This window comes from Mirounga angustirostris, unplaced genomic scaffold (genome assembly GCF_029215605.1).
Source record: "Mirounga angustirostris isolate CCGP_5_RB_7025 unplaced genomic scaffold, mMirAng1.0.hap1 SCAF_6, whole genome shotgun sequence".
NCBI classification, from domain to species: domain Eukaryota; kingdom Metazoa; phylum Chordata; class Mammalia; order Carnivora; family Phocidae; genus Mirounga; species Mirounga angustirostris.
In genome coordinates, this window is record NW_026991714.1 from 102,096,100 (window position 1) to 102,110,526 (window position 14,427).

General features: G+C 37.1%; 1 protein-coding gene across 1 annotated transcript in view; it reads left to right on the forward strand.

Moving 5' to 3' along the window:
- Positions 1 to 14,427, forward strand: part of MCU (mitochondrial calcium uniporter) — a 201,401-nt gene that overhangs the window by 172,151 nt on the left and 14,823 nt on the right. The window contains exons 3-4 of the mRNA XM_045878043.3: positions 6,236 to 6,406; positions 7,517 to 7,621. Coding sequence (XP_045733999.1) covers positions 6,236 to 6,406; positions 7,517 to 7,621 — 276 coding nt within the window. The remainder of the gene's footprint in view (positions 1 to 6,235; positions 6,407 to 7,516; positions 7,622 to 14,427) is intronic.

Consider the following 14,427-nt stretch of genomic DNA (forward strand, 5'->3'; position numbering starts at 1 on the left):
GGGATATTCATGTTAATGGCTCTGACTTTAAGGAAACACTGGATTGCTAAGGATTCTTCTATTTTTTAAAAGTTTTTAAAAAAATATTTTATTATTTGTCAGAGAGAGAGAGAGAGAGCACAAGCAGGGGGAGTGGCAGGCAGAGGGAGAATCAGGCTCCCTGTTAAGCAAGGAACCTGGTGCAGCACTCAATCCCAAGACCCCGGGATCATGACCTGAGCCAAAGACAGACACTTAACTGACTGAGCCTCCCAGGCATCCCGCTAAGGATTCTTTTAGAAATGAAGAAGAAAATGACAAAATTTTCAAATATCTTTAGACATTAAAAACTTTAGATAGTACTTACTGTATATTAAGTTCATATAATTATCTTTGGCCTCTTCTTCCTTAGGAAATATAGACTACCCTTTTGGAAGAATTAAAGAAATAGAGATTTCTGTCTTTTCAATTTTTGTGTAAACATCCAAGTCATGTATCCACAGAGGATTAACTGCTATGGAAATTGCTGCCCTGCTGTCAACAACTAGAACACCAGACAAAATATGTAAAACAGTTGTTTTTAGACATTGGACAATAAGGACCAGACTGTGATCTCTGAGAGAAGAAAAACAAATGGGATTGACCCTATATTGCCTCAGCTCACAGCCTGAGGCTTTGGCTAAATTCTAAACCACAAGACTAGGCTAGAATAACTTCCAATAACAATTACCAGAAATTGTAAAATGGATAATTCTTAGTGCTCATACAGAGCCAGAAATCATTTGACTTCCCTCCAGTCAGAAAAGAGACATCACAGAATATATGAACATTCAGTGTTCATTGAATCTTAGAAGTGGGGCCAAATTTGGCCCTATAATAAAGGAATCTAGATCTGTCCTAAGAAACTTTCTAAAGGACTTGAAAGGATCAAAATAATATGCAAATAACTGTACAACAAGATCCAGCACTGAACAATGTAAAAGTCATGATGTCTAACCTCAAATCAAAATTTACTAGGCATATGAAGAAGCAGGGGGAAAAAGAAGAAAAATTAGTCAATAGAAACAGATGGAAACAACAGAGATGATGGAATTAACAGACAAGGATTTTAAAATAGTTATTATAAATGTGATCTTTATATTCAGGGGGGAAAAGGAAAACAAGCATATGAAGAAAAAGAGAAGATATAAAAATAAACAGATGTAACTTCTAGAGATGAAACAAATAATGTTTGAGATGAAAAGCAGTTACAGATGGAATTAACAGATTTAGACACTGCAGAAGAAAATATCAGTGACATTGAAGTATATAGCAGTTAAAACTATCCAAAATGAATCTGAAGGGAAAAAAAACATGATATATAAGAAGAGAGCCTCAGTGCCCTGTGAGACAGCACTACATAGTCTACTATAAGTATAATTGGAATCCCAGAAGGAGAGGGGTAAGAACTAGAAAAAATATTTGAGTAATGGCCAAAATTTTCAAATTTGATAAAAACTATGAGCTCATAGATCTACGAAATTTAATAACTCCCAAGTAGAATACTTAGGAAACCATAGAAAGGAACATTGGAATCGAATTACTGAAAACCAGTGATAAAGAGGAAGTATTAAAAGCAGCCACAGGAAAAAAGACATATGTGCCAAGGAATAAAGAATATATATGTACTTACATATACTATGCAAACTAAAAGACATAAGTTCTTTAGAGTGCTAAAAAGAAAAAAAAAATATGTCCACCTAGAATTTTTTTACACAGCAAAATGTTCTTCAAAAATGAAGGTGAAATACAATAGCCAAACTGTGGAAAGAGCCAAGTTGTCCATCGACAGATGAATGGATAAAGAAGATGTGGTATATATATACAATGGAATATTGTGCAGCCATCAAAAGGAATGAGACCTTGCCATTTGCAACGATGTGGATGGAACTGGAGGGTATTATGCTGAGCGAAATAAGTCAAACAGAGAAAGACGTGTATCATATGACCTCACTGATATGAGGAATTCTTAATCTCAGGAAACAAACTGAGGGGTGCTGGGATGGGGGGGTGGGAGGGTTGGGGTAACTGGGTGATAGACACTGGGGAGGGTATGTGCTCTGGTAAGCACTGTGAATTGTGCAAGACTGTTGAATCTCAGATCTGTACCTCTGAAACATAATGCAATATATGTTAAGAAAAAAAAAGAAGAAGAAGAAGATAGCAGGAGGGGAAGAATGAAGGGGGGGAAATCGGAGGGGTAGATGAACCATGAGAGATGATGGACTCTGAAAAACAAACTGAGGGTTCTGGAGGGGAGGGGGGTGGGAGGATGGGTTAGCCTGGTGATGGGTATTGAGGAGGGCACGTTCTGCATGGAGCACTGGGTGTTATGCACAAACAATGCATCATGGAACACTACATCTAAAACTAATGATGTAATGTATGGGGATTAACATAACAATAAAAAAATAAAAGTAAAAAAAAATTCTAAAAAAAAAAATGAAGGTGAAATAAACCTCAGACTTATCAAAATTGGGGAGAATTTATTGTCAACACATCAGCCCAACAAGAAATGTTTAAGGAAGCTCTTCAAGCAAAAGGAAAATGATAATAAATAGAAATTTAGATCTATACTAAATGAATGAGCAACAGCAGAGGGTAACTATGTGTGTAAATATAAAAGATATTTTTCCTCATTTTAAAATTTTTTAAAAATGTAATTAGTTGTCAAAGTAAAAATAATGTGTGGTTTATAGCCTGTAGAAATAAATTGTATGAGAACAATAGTACAAAGCAAGGGAAATGGAAGTGTGTTGGTCTAAGATACCCTGCAATGGTAAGTGGTAAATTATGTGAAAGTCAACTGTAATATTACAGGTTAAAGATGTAAATTATAAACCCTTGAGCAAGGTTCAGCAAACCCAATAGGTCAAATCCAGGCCACTGCTTATTTTTGTAAATAAAGTTTATTGGAACACAGCCATGCCCATTTGTTTAATACCTAGCCCTTTACAGAAAAAGTTTACCAACATCTGTAGGGAAACCCCTAAAAACATAAAAAGGTATAGTTAATGAGGCAGTAGTAGAGATTAAATGTAATCATAAAAATAGTTAATCTAAAAGAGAGCAAGAATAGAGGAAAAGTAGAAGAAAGAACAGGTGGGTCAATTAAGTAGTAAGACTTATACACAAGTAGATTACACAACCATGTTTATAATTTATTAAATGTAAATAACGTACACACTTTAATTAGGCTGAGATTGGAGGGTGCCTTGGTGGCCTCAGTTGGTGAAGTGTCCAACTCTTGATTTCAGCTCAGGTCATGATTCCAGGGTCCTGAGATTGAGCCCTGAGTCGGGCTCCGTGCTCAGCAGGGAGTCTGCTTAAGATTCTCTTCCTCTCCTTCTGCCTCTCCCCCCATTTGTGCACTCTCTCTCTCCATCTCTCTCTAAAATAAATAAATAAATCTTAAAAACAAAACAAAACAAAAACCAAGGCTGAGGTGGTCAGATTGGATAAAATAGCAAGACCCAACTATATGCTGTGTGCAGAAAACCCACTTTAAATATAGACATGGATAGTTTAAAAGCAAAAGGATGAGAAAAAGTACAGCACAAAAAAGTATAGCACAAAAACATATGTCTACACAAAGACTTGAAAGTGGGTAATCATAAAAGCTGGAAACAATCCAAATGTCAACCAGCAGGAAAAGGAAAAGGAATAAATTATAATATATATATAGTATATATATAATGTATATAATACAAATAAATTATGGTATGTCCATACAATGAAATATTACTCAGTAATAAAAAAACTACTAATGCATGCAACAATGTGGGTTAATCTCAAAATCATTATGTTGAGAGAAGTCAGATACAAAGGAGCCTGTACTGTATGATTCCAGTAATATAAAAACTCCCGAAAAGCTAAATATAAATTGAATCAGTGGTTGCCTAGGGATTAATGGGATGGGGAACAGGGGAATTGGGGGAGTAATGGAAATGTTCTTTATCTTGATTATTGTGTCAAAACTCATCAAATGTCCATTTAAAATAAAAGTATTTTATGTTATTTACCAACTATGCCTCAATCAGGGTTACTTTTAAAATTTACTGAAAGAATGTAGTGTGAGGGGTGCCTGGATGGCTCAGGCACTTAAGTGTCTGCCTTTGGCTCAGGTCATGATCCCTGGGATCATGGGTCCTGGGATTGAGCCCTGAGTTGGGCTCCCTACTCAGTGGGGAGTTTGCTTCTCCCTCTCCCTCTGCCCCTCCCCTGCCCCCCCCCCCCTCATGCTCTCTCTCTGTCTCAAACAAATAAAATCTTAAAAAAAAAAAAAAAGGATATAGTGTGAGGCTATCATATATACACTGTAGGCCTTATAAATTACTAGAATAGGCAAGGAAATAAGATGTAAATAATTACAACACTGCAAAGTGTGATGCATTTGGAATCTCCAGAACGTTAATCTGTATGTTTCCTCTCAACTCTTCCATTTTGAGGGGTATGAATACTTAGAAACATTATAGAATGTAACTTCTGATTCTTAAAAGCTAATAAACATTATCAGGTATCTATCAAGCAGTGAGTTAAGTGTTTTATTTTTTTAAAACATTTTTTTATTTATTTGAGAGAGAGAGTGATCCAGAGAGAGAGAGAGCACGAGTGGGGGCAGGGGCAGAGGGAGAAGCAGACTCCCCGCTGAGGAGGGAGTCTGACATGAGACTCAATCCCAGGACCCTGGGATCATGACTGAGCCACCCAGGTGCCCCATGTGTTAAGTGTTTTAAATGTTTTATTTATTCCTCGAGACAACTCTGTCAGTTAAGGATTAAATCTATTTTATATATCAAAAAAAATGAGGCTCAGAGAAGTTATATACTATGCCCAAAGTTAAAAAGCCAGGATTCCATCCCACATTTGCCTCTAAAGCCTATTTTCCTTCACAGGCTAGTGCTAACTTACCATCTTTAAATGCTTGGTTGTGAGGCACCTGGATGGCTCAGTCGTTAAGCGTCTGCCTTTGGCTCAGGTCATGATCCCAGGGTCCTGGGATCGAGCCCCGCGTTGGGCTCCCTGCTCCTCGGGAAGCCTGCTTCTCCCTTTCCCACTCGCCCTGCTTGTGTTCCCTCTCTCTCTGTCAAATAAATAAATAAATAAAATATTTATATAAAAAAAAATAAATGCTTGGTTGCTCATGTAAAAAATTCTGATTCAGAATTTATTTATTTAAAAATTCATATAAAAATTATTTCAAAAGAGTTATTTTACTCTGACATTCGTTTTAGTGACTAAGGCTTTGTCAATCAAGACTATTGAGGAAAAAGATAAGGAAATAGGAATTCTGTGCTGTAATATAGAAAATCTTTTGAGTTTCATAGCTTATTATAATGTTTCCTTTAATAACTTTTGTTAGAAAATCCCAAATAGTTGAGCTTTGGCTTCTAGCTGACCTCAGGATGATGTTCAAGAGAACATAAAAAGAATTGTTTTGATTATATCATAATATATTCATATTGTATAAGAGAATACTTACTTACCAAGCACCTTGGAAATAATAATTATACCCTAAGTAAGAACTGACTGTCCTTGAGTAAGGGTCTCACTTTTTAATGTATTTTCACATGTTATTCCCCAGGGATTCTTGAAAGGTGTGGCTCTTAAGAGCCACCTCCTACAGGTTATGGAGCCTGGCCCAGCAATCTCTGGCTACTTAATAAAATCTTCCTCAGTAGAACTGGGGTTTATATTCACCAATACCAAAATCTTTACCTCACATTTCTGGGAAGGTTTCTCTCTGACCTAGTTAGAAGATAATCCTTTGCATGTTTTTTTTTTTTTTTTCCCCCTGAAAAGTGAATTGTGTGATCCATATGATTGATCTTCCATAAGCCAGTTCCCAGAATAACCTTCAACTAAAGCTAAAGGACATATTCTTAAACCTTTGAAAATATTTTAGTGGCGCTTGGGTGGCTCAGTCGTTACGCGTCTGCCTTCAGCTTAGGTCATGATCCCAGGGTCCTGGGATCGAGCCCTACCTCAGGCTCCCTGCTCAGCGGGAAGCCTGCTTCTCCCTCTCCCACTCCCCCTGCTTGTGCTCTCTCTCTCGCTGTCTCTCTCTCTCTCTGTCAAAATAATAAAATCTTAAAAAAAAAAAACAAAACCATTTTAAACCACATTGATAATAGACCCTATATAAGAATAGTAATAATGTAGCTTTAACTTATAATGGAATCTAATTATCATATGATTATGGGTCTTTTTCATTCAGATGTGACGGTGATGTATCAAAACGGGTTACCTGTGATATCTGTGAGGCTACCGTCCCGGCGTGAACGCTGCCAGTTCACACTCAAACCTATCTCAGACTCGGTTGGTGTGTTTTTACGACAACTGCAAGAAGAGGATCGGGGAATTGACAGAGTCGCGATCTATTCACCAGGTACAGTCACATTCATTATTTATTCCCACCCAACCCTCATTTCACCCCTGACCACTTCTACACACACACCCCCCACTGCAAAAGAATCCCCACACTCTTAACTTTAAAACACATTTTTTTTTTTTGCTTAGCAAATGTCAGGAGAGACAGTGATTTGTCTCCCAGTTCTCAAAGTATGATTGTTCAATTTTAGGACTGTATATACACAAAAAGTCTCATTCAGAAGCACCTCACATATAATGCCATGGGCAAAGATGAGCAGTCAATCACATGTTATTGAACCTTTTATTATTACTTTAGGCATAAAATAAATTTTTCTAGTAGTTGAGCCCTTAACTCGGGGGATATGAAGTGTTAAGGACTTCTTTTTCGATCTTCTGTCTTTCACATGAAAGTTTACAAAATAAAGACATATATGATTGGAAAAGAATGAAATAAGGCACTAAAAATTCCCATTTGACATGATATCTGTCCTATTTATTTATTTGAATACCTTACAATTTTTTCCCATTCTTTGAAAAATCTTAAACCTACAGAAAACATAAAAGACTATATAGGAAGTACCTATTTACCCTTGGATTTACCAGTTGTTAACAATTTGCCACATTTCTGTGCTTTAAGTAGTTTAAATATACTTAATTTTCATCTTATCTAGTAATGTAATTAGTAGACCCTATCATCTGTCCCTACCAAATTACTGGCAACTAACCACTAATTATACTGAGAAGTACATACATTAGAAAGCATTGTGTTTTTTACTCAACAAACTTCCATCACAGATAGATATATGACATTCTTGCAGCTCTCCCAGCAACCCTAGATTTCCAATTAACAGCTATAGATCTTTGTAATTATTTTACTTGTTCATAAAGTTCTGTTAGAAGAGTATATTGTTAAATCTTCATGGACTTGAGATCACCAAAGCAAAAAGCCTCAGATAATAAAAGCTTTATTTAGCACAGAACTTGGGGATGAGGCAGAAGTGAACTGGAATTTAAAAGAAAAGATATAATTTTTAAAATTGATTTTGAGGATTGCTTTTTCCTGATCATTCTCAAATAATTATGGACATATGACAAGTTTAAATTTTTACATTTAAATTTTTCACAGATGGCGTTCGAGTTGCTGCCTCTACAGGGATAGACCTCCTACTCCTTGACGACTTTAAGCTGGTCATTAATGACTTAACGTATCATGTACGACCACCAAAGAGAGGTAAAAAGTAATCTTGATAAGGCCAGAGAAATGTGGAAGGGCTTTTGGAAAGAACTTTGCTTTTCTTTGGATAACCTTGAGAAGCCGATAATAATCAAAGAAACTGAAAGTCTTACATCCAGATAAACTCTTTCAGTTGAACAGCTCATTGATTACCTCACTCTTGAGTACTTGGCTAGTACACTGACTGAAACTTAGATTCTGCCTAGACACGAGAATGCTTTAGTATTGGATATTGTCACTCTTTCACAGAAATGAATGTTCTACGTAAATTAACCTCCTTCCTTCCATACAAGCTAAAAGTTACATTATTTTAATAACATTGCAGGGGGAATCTTTTTAAAATATATTATGGACTTCCCTGTCCATACTAAAATAATATTTTAATGAACTATTTTAAAGTTAATGCAAAAAACCCATGATGAACAAAATATCAAAAATTTAAATGAAGGCAGTTGGTATTACTGATTTCTCTTTTTATCCCAGACTCCAATATGACTCTACTGATGCTAGATAGCTCTCTAAAATAGCCTTTTTTTTTTTTTAAGATTTTTTTTTTTATTTATTTGAGACAGAGAGAATGAGAGAGAGAGAGCACATGAGAGGGTGGAGGGTCAGAGGCAGAAGCAGGCTCCCTGCCGAGCAGGGAGCCCGATGCGGGACTCGATCCCGGGACTCCAGGATCATGACCTGAGCCGAAGGCAGTCGCTTAACCAACTGAGCCACCCAGGCGCCCTAAAATAGCCTTTGATTTGGGTCTTTTTTGGTCACTTTTCTCTCTCTGCCCTTGATCTTATTGTCACTTACTGCTGTTGTTAATGCCCCTTCCATTATCACCAGCCTCCTAGGATGTCCCTTCTTTTCAATTCTGCTTTTGAGAATTGTGTCTAAGGTAGAAAATGTTCTCAGTGAAAGCCTAAATATTGAATGCCTCCAAAATCTGGTCCACATCTACTTTAAAAGTTTTCCTCTTTCCCTCTTACATGTTGTCTACTTTTCCTCTGTCCTCTATTCCTTTCTCTTTTCTGAACTAGGCCATTCTTTGCCATCTCAGTGTTTGCTCACCTTTCTCTACGGTGCCTTTTTTTCTTTCTTCCTAACCTATTCCTCGTGTCAAAATCATCAAGGCCGGCTCTTCCATGAAGGTTTTAACAGTCCTTCCTTGCTCTGACTCCCAGCCAACTAGAAGTGACTAATCTGTTCCCTGAACTCTTCTTATTCCTCTTTGTTGTTAATGCTCAGATGGAAGGCACTGTGATTTTGTGTCCTCCATTGACTCAGATGGTCGTTGTGTGTTGAGTGAAATAAGTGAGTTAAGGCAGTAGCATTTTGGTTGTTCAGAAGCCAGATTCTCTTCCACATGCAAGCTAGTTGAAATGGAACTAGCTTAGAAAAAGTATAGTAAATACGGCAAGAATGGAAAAGTATCCTTTAAATAGTAAGACATTACTGAACCAGACTTTATTACATTGGAGTAACAGAACATATATATAGACCCAGGGATTGTTAGCTACATACCAGCTATGCTAATATGTTTTTCTTTATTCCCTGATTTTTGGACTAGAAGTTCTCTTTAAAAATAACAGAAGTACAGGCCTTAGTTTACTCAGTTTTTTGTTATTGTTATTGTTCTTTAAATTTGCTCTTTCTTTTCCAGCTTTATTGACAGATAATTGGTATATAGCATTTAGAGCAGTTTAAGGTATACAGTGTGATGATTTAATACACTTTAATATTACAAAATGATTACCACAATAGGATTAATTAACACCTCTGTCATCTCACATAATTACCTTTGTGTGTGTGTGGTGAAACACTTAAGGTCTACTCTCAGCAAATTTCAAGTATACAATACAATATTGTTAACTATAGTCACCATGCTGTACAGTAGATCCCTAGAACTTACTCCTATTACAATTGGGAGTTTGGCATCCCTTGACTGACCATACCATAATACCATAGAATCCAGTAATCCCACTTTTGGTTATATAACCAATGGAAATGAAACCAGGATCTCAAAGAGATACCTGCACTCCCATATTCACTGATGCATTATTCACAGTAGTGAAGATAGGAAAACAACCTAATTGTCTGCAGATGGATGGATAAAGGAGATGTGGTACATACATATAATGGAATATTATTCAGCTGTGAAAAAGAAGGAAACCTGCCATTTGTGACAAACTGGGTAGACCTTGAGGGCATTCTACTTAGGAGTATTTTGTGTGTGTATGTGAATTACCTAGAGAGTTCATTCCATTTAGATTTTCTATTAGTAAAATTTTAAAAGTTCACTAATACATCCTTACATAAAGTATAATAAGCGGGACAGTAAGCTTACATATATTATGTTGTCCAAAATTAGAGGCTTTTAATCAATCACTAATCTAACCACCTTGTCTAATACTGTGTTTTTAAAGCAGAAATGAATGTTTTAGGTTTTTAAATAGCATCATTATAAGGGAAAGTAAAGGTAGAAACTGAAAGGGGGAGATATTATATTTGATTCTCTGGTAATCAGTTCATCATTCTAACAACTCTTTGCTTTATCTGCATCTCAGAACTGTGGAATACTACTCAGCTTCCCTAGATGTCAGTTAGAATATGAAGTTTGTGGAGCACCTGGCTGGCTCATTTGGTGGAGCATGCAACTCTTGATCTTGGGGTTATAGGTTTGAGCCCCACATTGGTTGTAGAGATTACCTAAAAATAAATTTTTTTAAAAAAAGAATGTTAAGTTTGCAAGGGTCAGAAGTCTGTAATTCAGAGAATAATTGTAAATTGAAATGTGAAATTTGGTCAGGGGAAGGACAGAGGGAGAGAATCTCAAGCAGACTCCCTGCTGAGCATAGAACCCTACACGGGCTGTATCCCAAGACCCATGAGATCATGACCTTAGTTGAAACCAAGAGTCTGTCACTCAACCAACTGAGCCACCCAGTCGCCCCTAAAGTATCTTTCCAGTATTTAAAATATTTTCATACATCATAGCTCTCTTACCTCTGTTATTAGACAATGAGAGATTATGCCATTAGATACCATTTCTCACAGAAGCTCAAATAATACTGTTTTAAGTCCATAAACACTTTTTCCCAAACTTTTAAAACATAGTAAAAATCAAAAACACAGGAAACAAGTGTTGGTGATGATGTAGAGAAAAAGGAGACTGGTACAGCCAGTTAAAAATAGTTAAGATAGTTAAATAGTTAAAAATAGAAGTACTCTGTGATCCAGTAATTGCACTGCTGGGTATTTTCCCCAAAAATACAAAAACACTAATTCAGAGGGATACATGTACCCCTTTGTTTATAGCAGCATTATTTACAATAGCCATATTATGGAAGCATTCCCAGTGTCCACCGACAGATGAATGGGTAAAGAAGATATGGTGTATGTATGTATACAATGGAATATTATTCAGCCATTAAAGAGGATGAAGTCTTGCCTTTTGCAATGACATGGATGGAGCTAGAGAGTATAATCCTAAGTGAAATAAGTCAGGGAAAGACAAATACCATATGATTTCACTCGTGTGGAATTTAAGAAAAAACAAATGAACAAAGGAAAAAGACAAATCAAGAAACAGACTCTTAACTAAAGAAAACAAACTGACGGCTACCAGAGGTAAGGGGGTGTGGGGGGATCGCTGAAACAGGTCATGATGAACACCAGGTGTTGTATGGAAGTGTTGAATCACTATATTGTACACCTGAAACTAATATAATACTGTATGTTAACTATATTGGAATTAAAATTTTTAAAAAAGATCTTAAAAAAACATAGTAAAGAAAATAATTTTCTTTTGATAATATATAAAATAGTTTTTAATTTTGTTTCCACCATATTATGTTCCTTTCCCTGTGTGAGGAAGATACTGCTGGCATCCAAGTTACCACTCTTTTTCATCTGCATCAAGAGAGCAGTTTGAATTTCTGCATTTGAGAAGGTTGGCAATCATCCAGATGAGTAGGCATATTCCTCTTCCCCACATTGGAACTCTTTTTAGTGAAAAGGCTAAACAGAAAAGAAATTGAAGGTACTAGAGCTCAGGTATCAGATGATGAGGAGGAACACTAGGATTTTATATATACATGGAGCAGATGGAACAAATCTAATAAAAGAGTTAATGAAGGAGAACTTTTCCAGGACAGTTTTATAAGTTTTTTGAAAGTTTTTTCTACTCACCCCGCCTTTACCTTTTACTTCTCTCCTATTTTCCTTTTCCCTGTTTTTTTTTTTTTAATGACTTTATTTATTTGTCAGAAAGAGAGAGAGGGCACAAGCAGGGCGAGCAGCAGGCAGAGGGAGAAGCAGGCTCCCTGCCGAACAGGGAGGCCAGTGAGGGACTCGATCCCAGGACCTTGGGATCATGACCTGAGCCGAAGGCAGACGCTTAACTGACTGAGCCACCCAGGTGTCCCTTTCATTTCCCTGTTGATGGATAGCACTTTAGAGCTAAAAATGCTGTATGTTGTGTACCAGTAAACCTGAACTTTATGCACTTCCATCAGGCACCGAGGATAAAGGGCTTATTGATAGAGGATCTAATAAAGGCCTATTTAACATTTATGTGGGATTGACAGTCCATAAGTATTATGGATACCTAAGTGTTGACAACCCTTGTACCTAAGCCCAAAATTGAAAGGGGAGAGGCAGAAAAAACCAAGGGGGCAGGTCATAGCACTAAGGCTAGCTGTAAGCATCATTGCATTCTTTTGATTACCATAGCTGTGTATGGCTGGATTGCCCTCTGCCCACTGCAGGATGAGAATAGTAACTGTTTTAGCAATTAGATTATTTTAAACCTAACCTAAATCTAGATTGGAGGGAGGAATATGGAAAGCGAGTACAAAAGGTCTTTTATCTCAGTCCATGTTGAAGTAGTAATTAACTCCTTCCACTTAGTATTGGGGAGGAAGACAGTATAATCTAAGTCACTGGTTGTTCAGAGTTGTTGTGCTAAGGAGAATCATTTTGATTGGCACCACTAAGCCCTTTTCCCCATTTATCCATCCAGAAGATATTGGAGACCTTGCTTCTCTCTTAATGATGTAAATGACTTGAAAGAAACAGTTGAACAGGCAAACCAAATACAAACAGTAACAAATACTTTATCAGAGACTCAACCAAAGTCCTTCTCAAACCATTCTAGTAGAGCTAAAAAGACTTTTAATCCCCATTATGTTAACATACCTCCTTGCCTTTCTGTACCTTAATTTCCTGGCAGAGATGACATGTGCAGAAACATTAATAAATATCTAATTGCATTTTTAGTGAAGCATACACAAATCATCCAAAAGTGTTGTTGTTAAGCCATTAGCAGATTTATCTTCTCTCATAATTTCATCTCCAAATATGTGGGCAAATTTTCCCAGTTCAAAGGTTTGAAGTTGATGTTTTCCTCCACCATGACAATACTTTGGAACCGTATTCTTCCTGACAAGAAAATCTAACAAAATAAAGCCAATTCTCTTGAGTTTACTGGGGCTTTAGTAATTGGACATCTGTGAGATTGATCTTTGAATTATCATTTCATGGTTTTTTCATTACCATGAAGGTGTTGGAAGGTGTGTGATTGCACATTAAATTTTTTTATTTGTTTAGAATAGATAGTACATTCACAAGGTTTAACTCCCAAAGTCAAAGAATGTATGGGAAAAAGTTTTCTTTTCCTTGTTCCACATCTACCCTTTGCTCCTTCTGTACCAGCAGGCACTGTTCTTAGTTTCCTATGTTTCCTGACAAATATTATTGATGCATGTGTAAGAAAATATGAATGCATAACTTTTTCCCCTTTTTATGCAATTAATAGCATATATATACACATACATACATAGTATTTATATCAGTCAGGGTTCAACTGAGGAAGCAGAACCACATAAGTATTGTGGAATAAAAGATTTATTATAGGACTGAGACCTTGTACAATTGTAGATGAAGCTGAAAAAGTAAGAGTGGATTCTGAGGAAGATGGTGAGAGGAGGAGGACCCTCGGCTCACCTCCTCCCATGAACACAACTAGATAACTATCAAATCATCCAAAATACCCCAGAAATCAACCTAAAGACTGACATTACAAACTCCACAACTAAAGGGAGAGAAGAGTGGGGCGCCTGGGTGGCTCAGTCATTTAAGTGTCTGACTTTGGCTCAGGTCTTAATCCCAGGGACCTGGGATCAAGCCCCACATTGGGCTCCCTGCTGAGTAGGAGAGTCTTCTTCTCCCTTTCTCTCTGCCCCTACCCCTGCTTGTACTCGCGCTCTCTCTCTCACTCTCTCTTTCAAATAAATAAATAAAATCTTAAAAAAAAAAAAGCAACGGGAGAGAAGAGGCTACGTCGAAGAGGGAGCAGGAGACATAACTGGCTTTTGTAACACAGAGAAGCAGGCAGAGACTAAGACAAAATGAGAAGACAGAGGAATTTATACCAAATTAAAGAACAAGATAATGCTGCAGCTGGAGATCTAAGCAAAACATGTAAGTAACACACCTGATGGAGTATTTAAAGCAGTGATCATAAGGATACTCACTGGGCTTGAGAAAAGAATGGAAGACATCATTGAGAACCTTACTACCAAGATAAAAGAGTTAAAAAGGAATCAGGGGCGCCTGGGTGGCTCAGTACGTTAAGCATCTGCCTTCGGCTCAGGTCATGATCCCAGGATCCTGGGATTGAGCCCTGCATTGGGCTCCCTGCTCAGCAGGGCGTCTGCTTCGACTTCTCCCTCTGCCCCTCCCCCTCCTCATGCTCTTTCTCCCCCTCACACTTTCTCTCTCTTAAATAAATAAATAAATCTTTAAAAAGG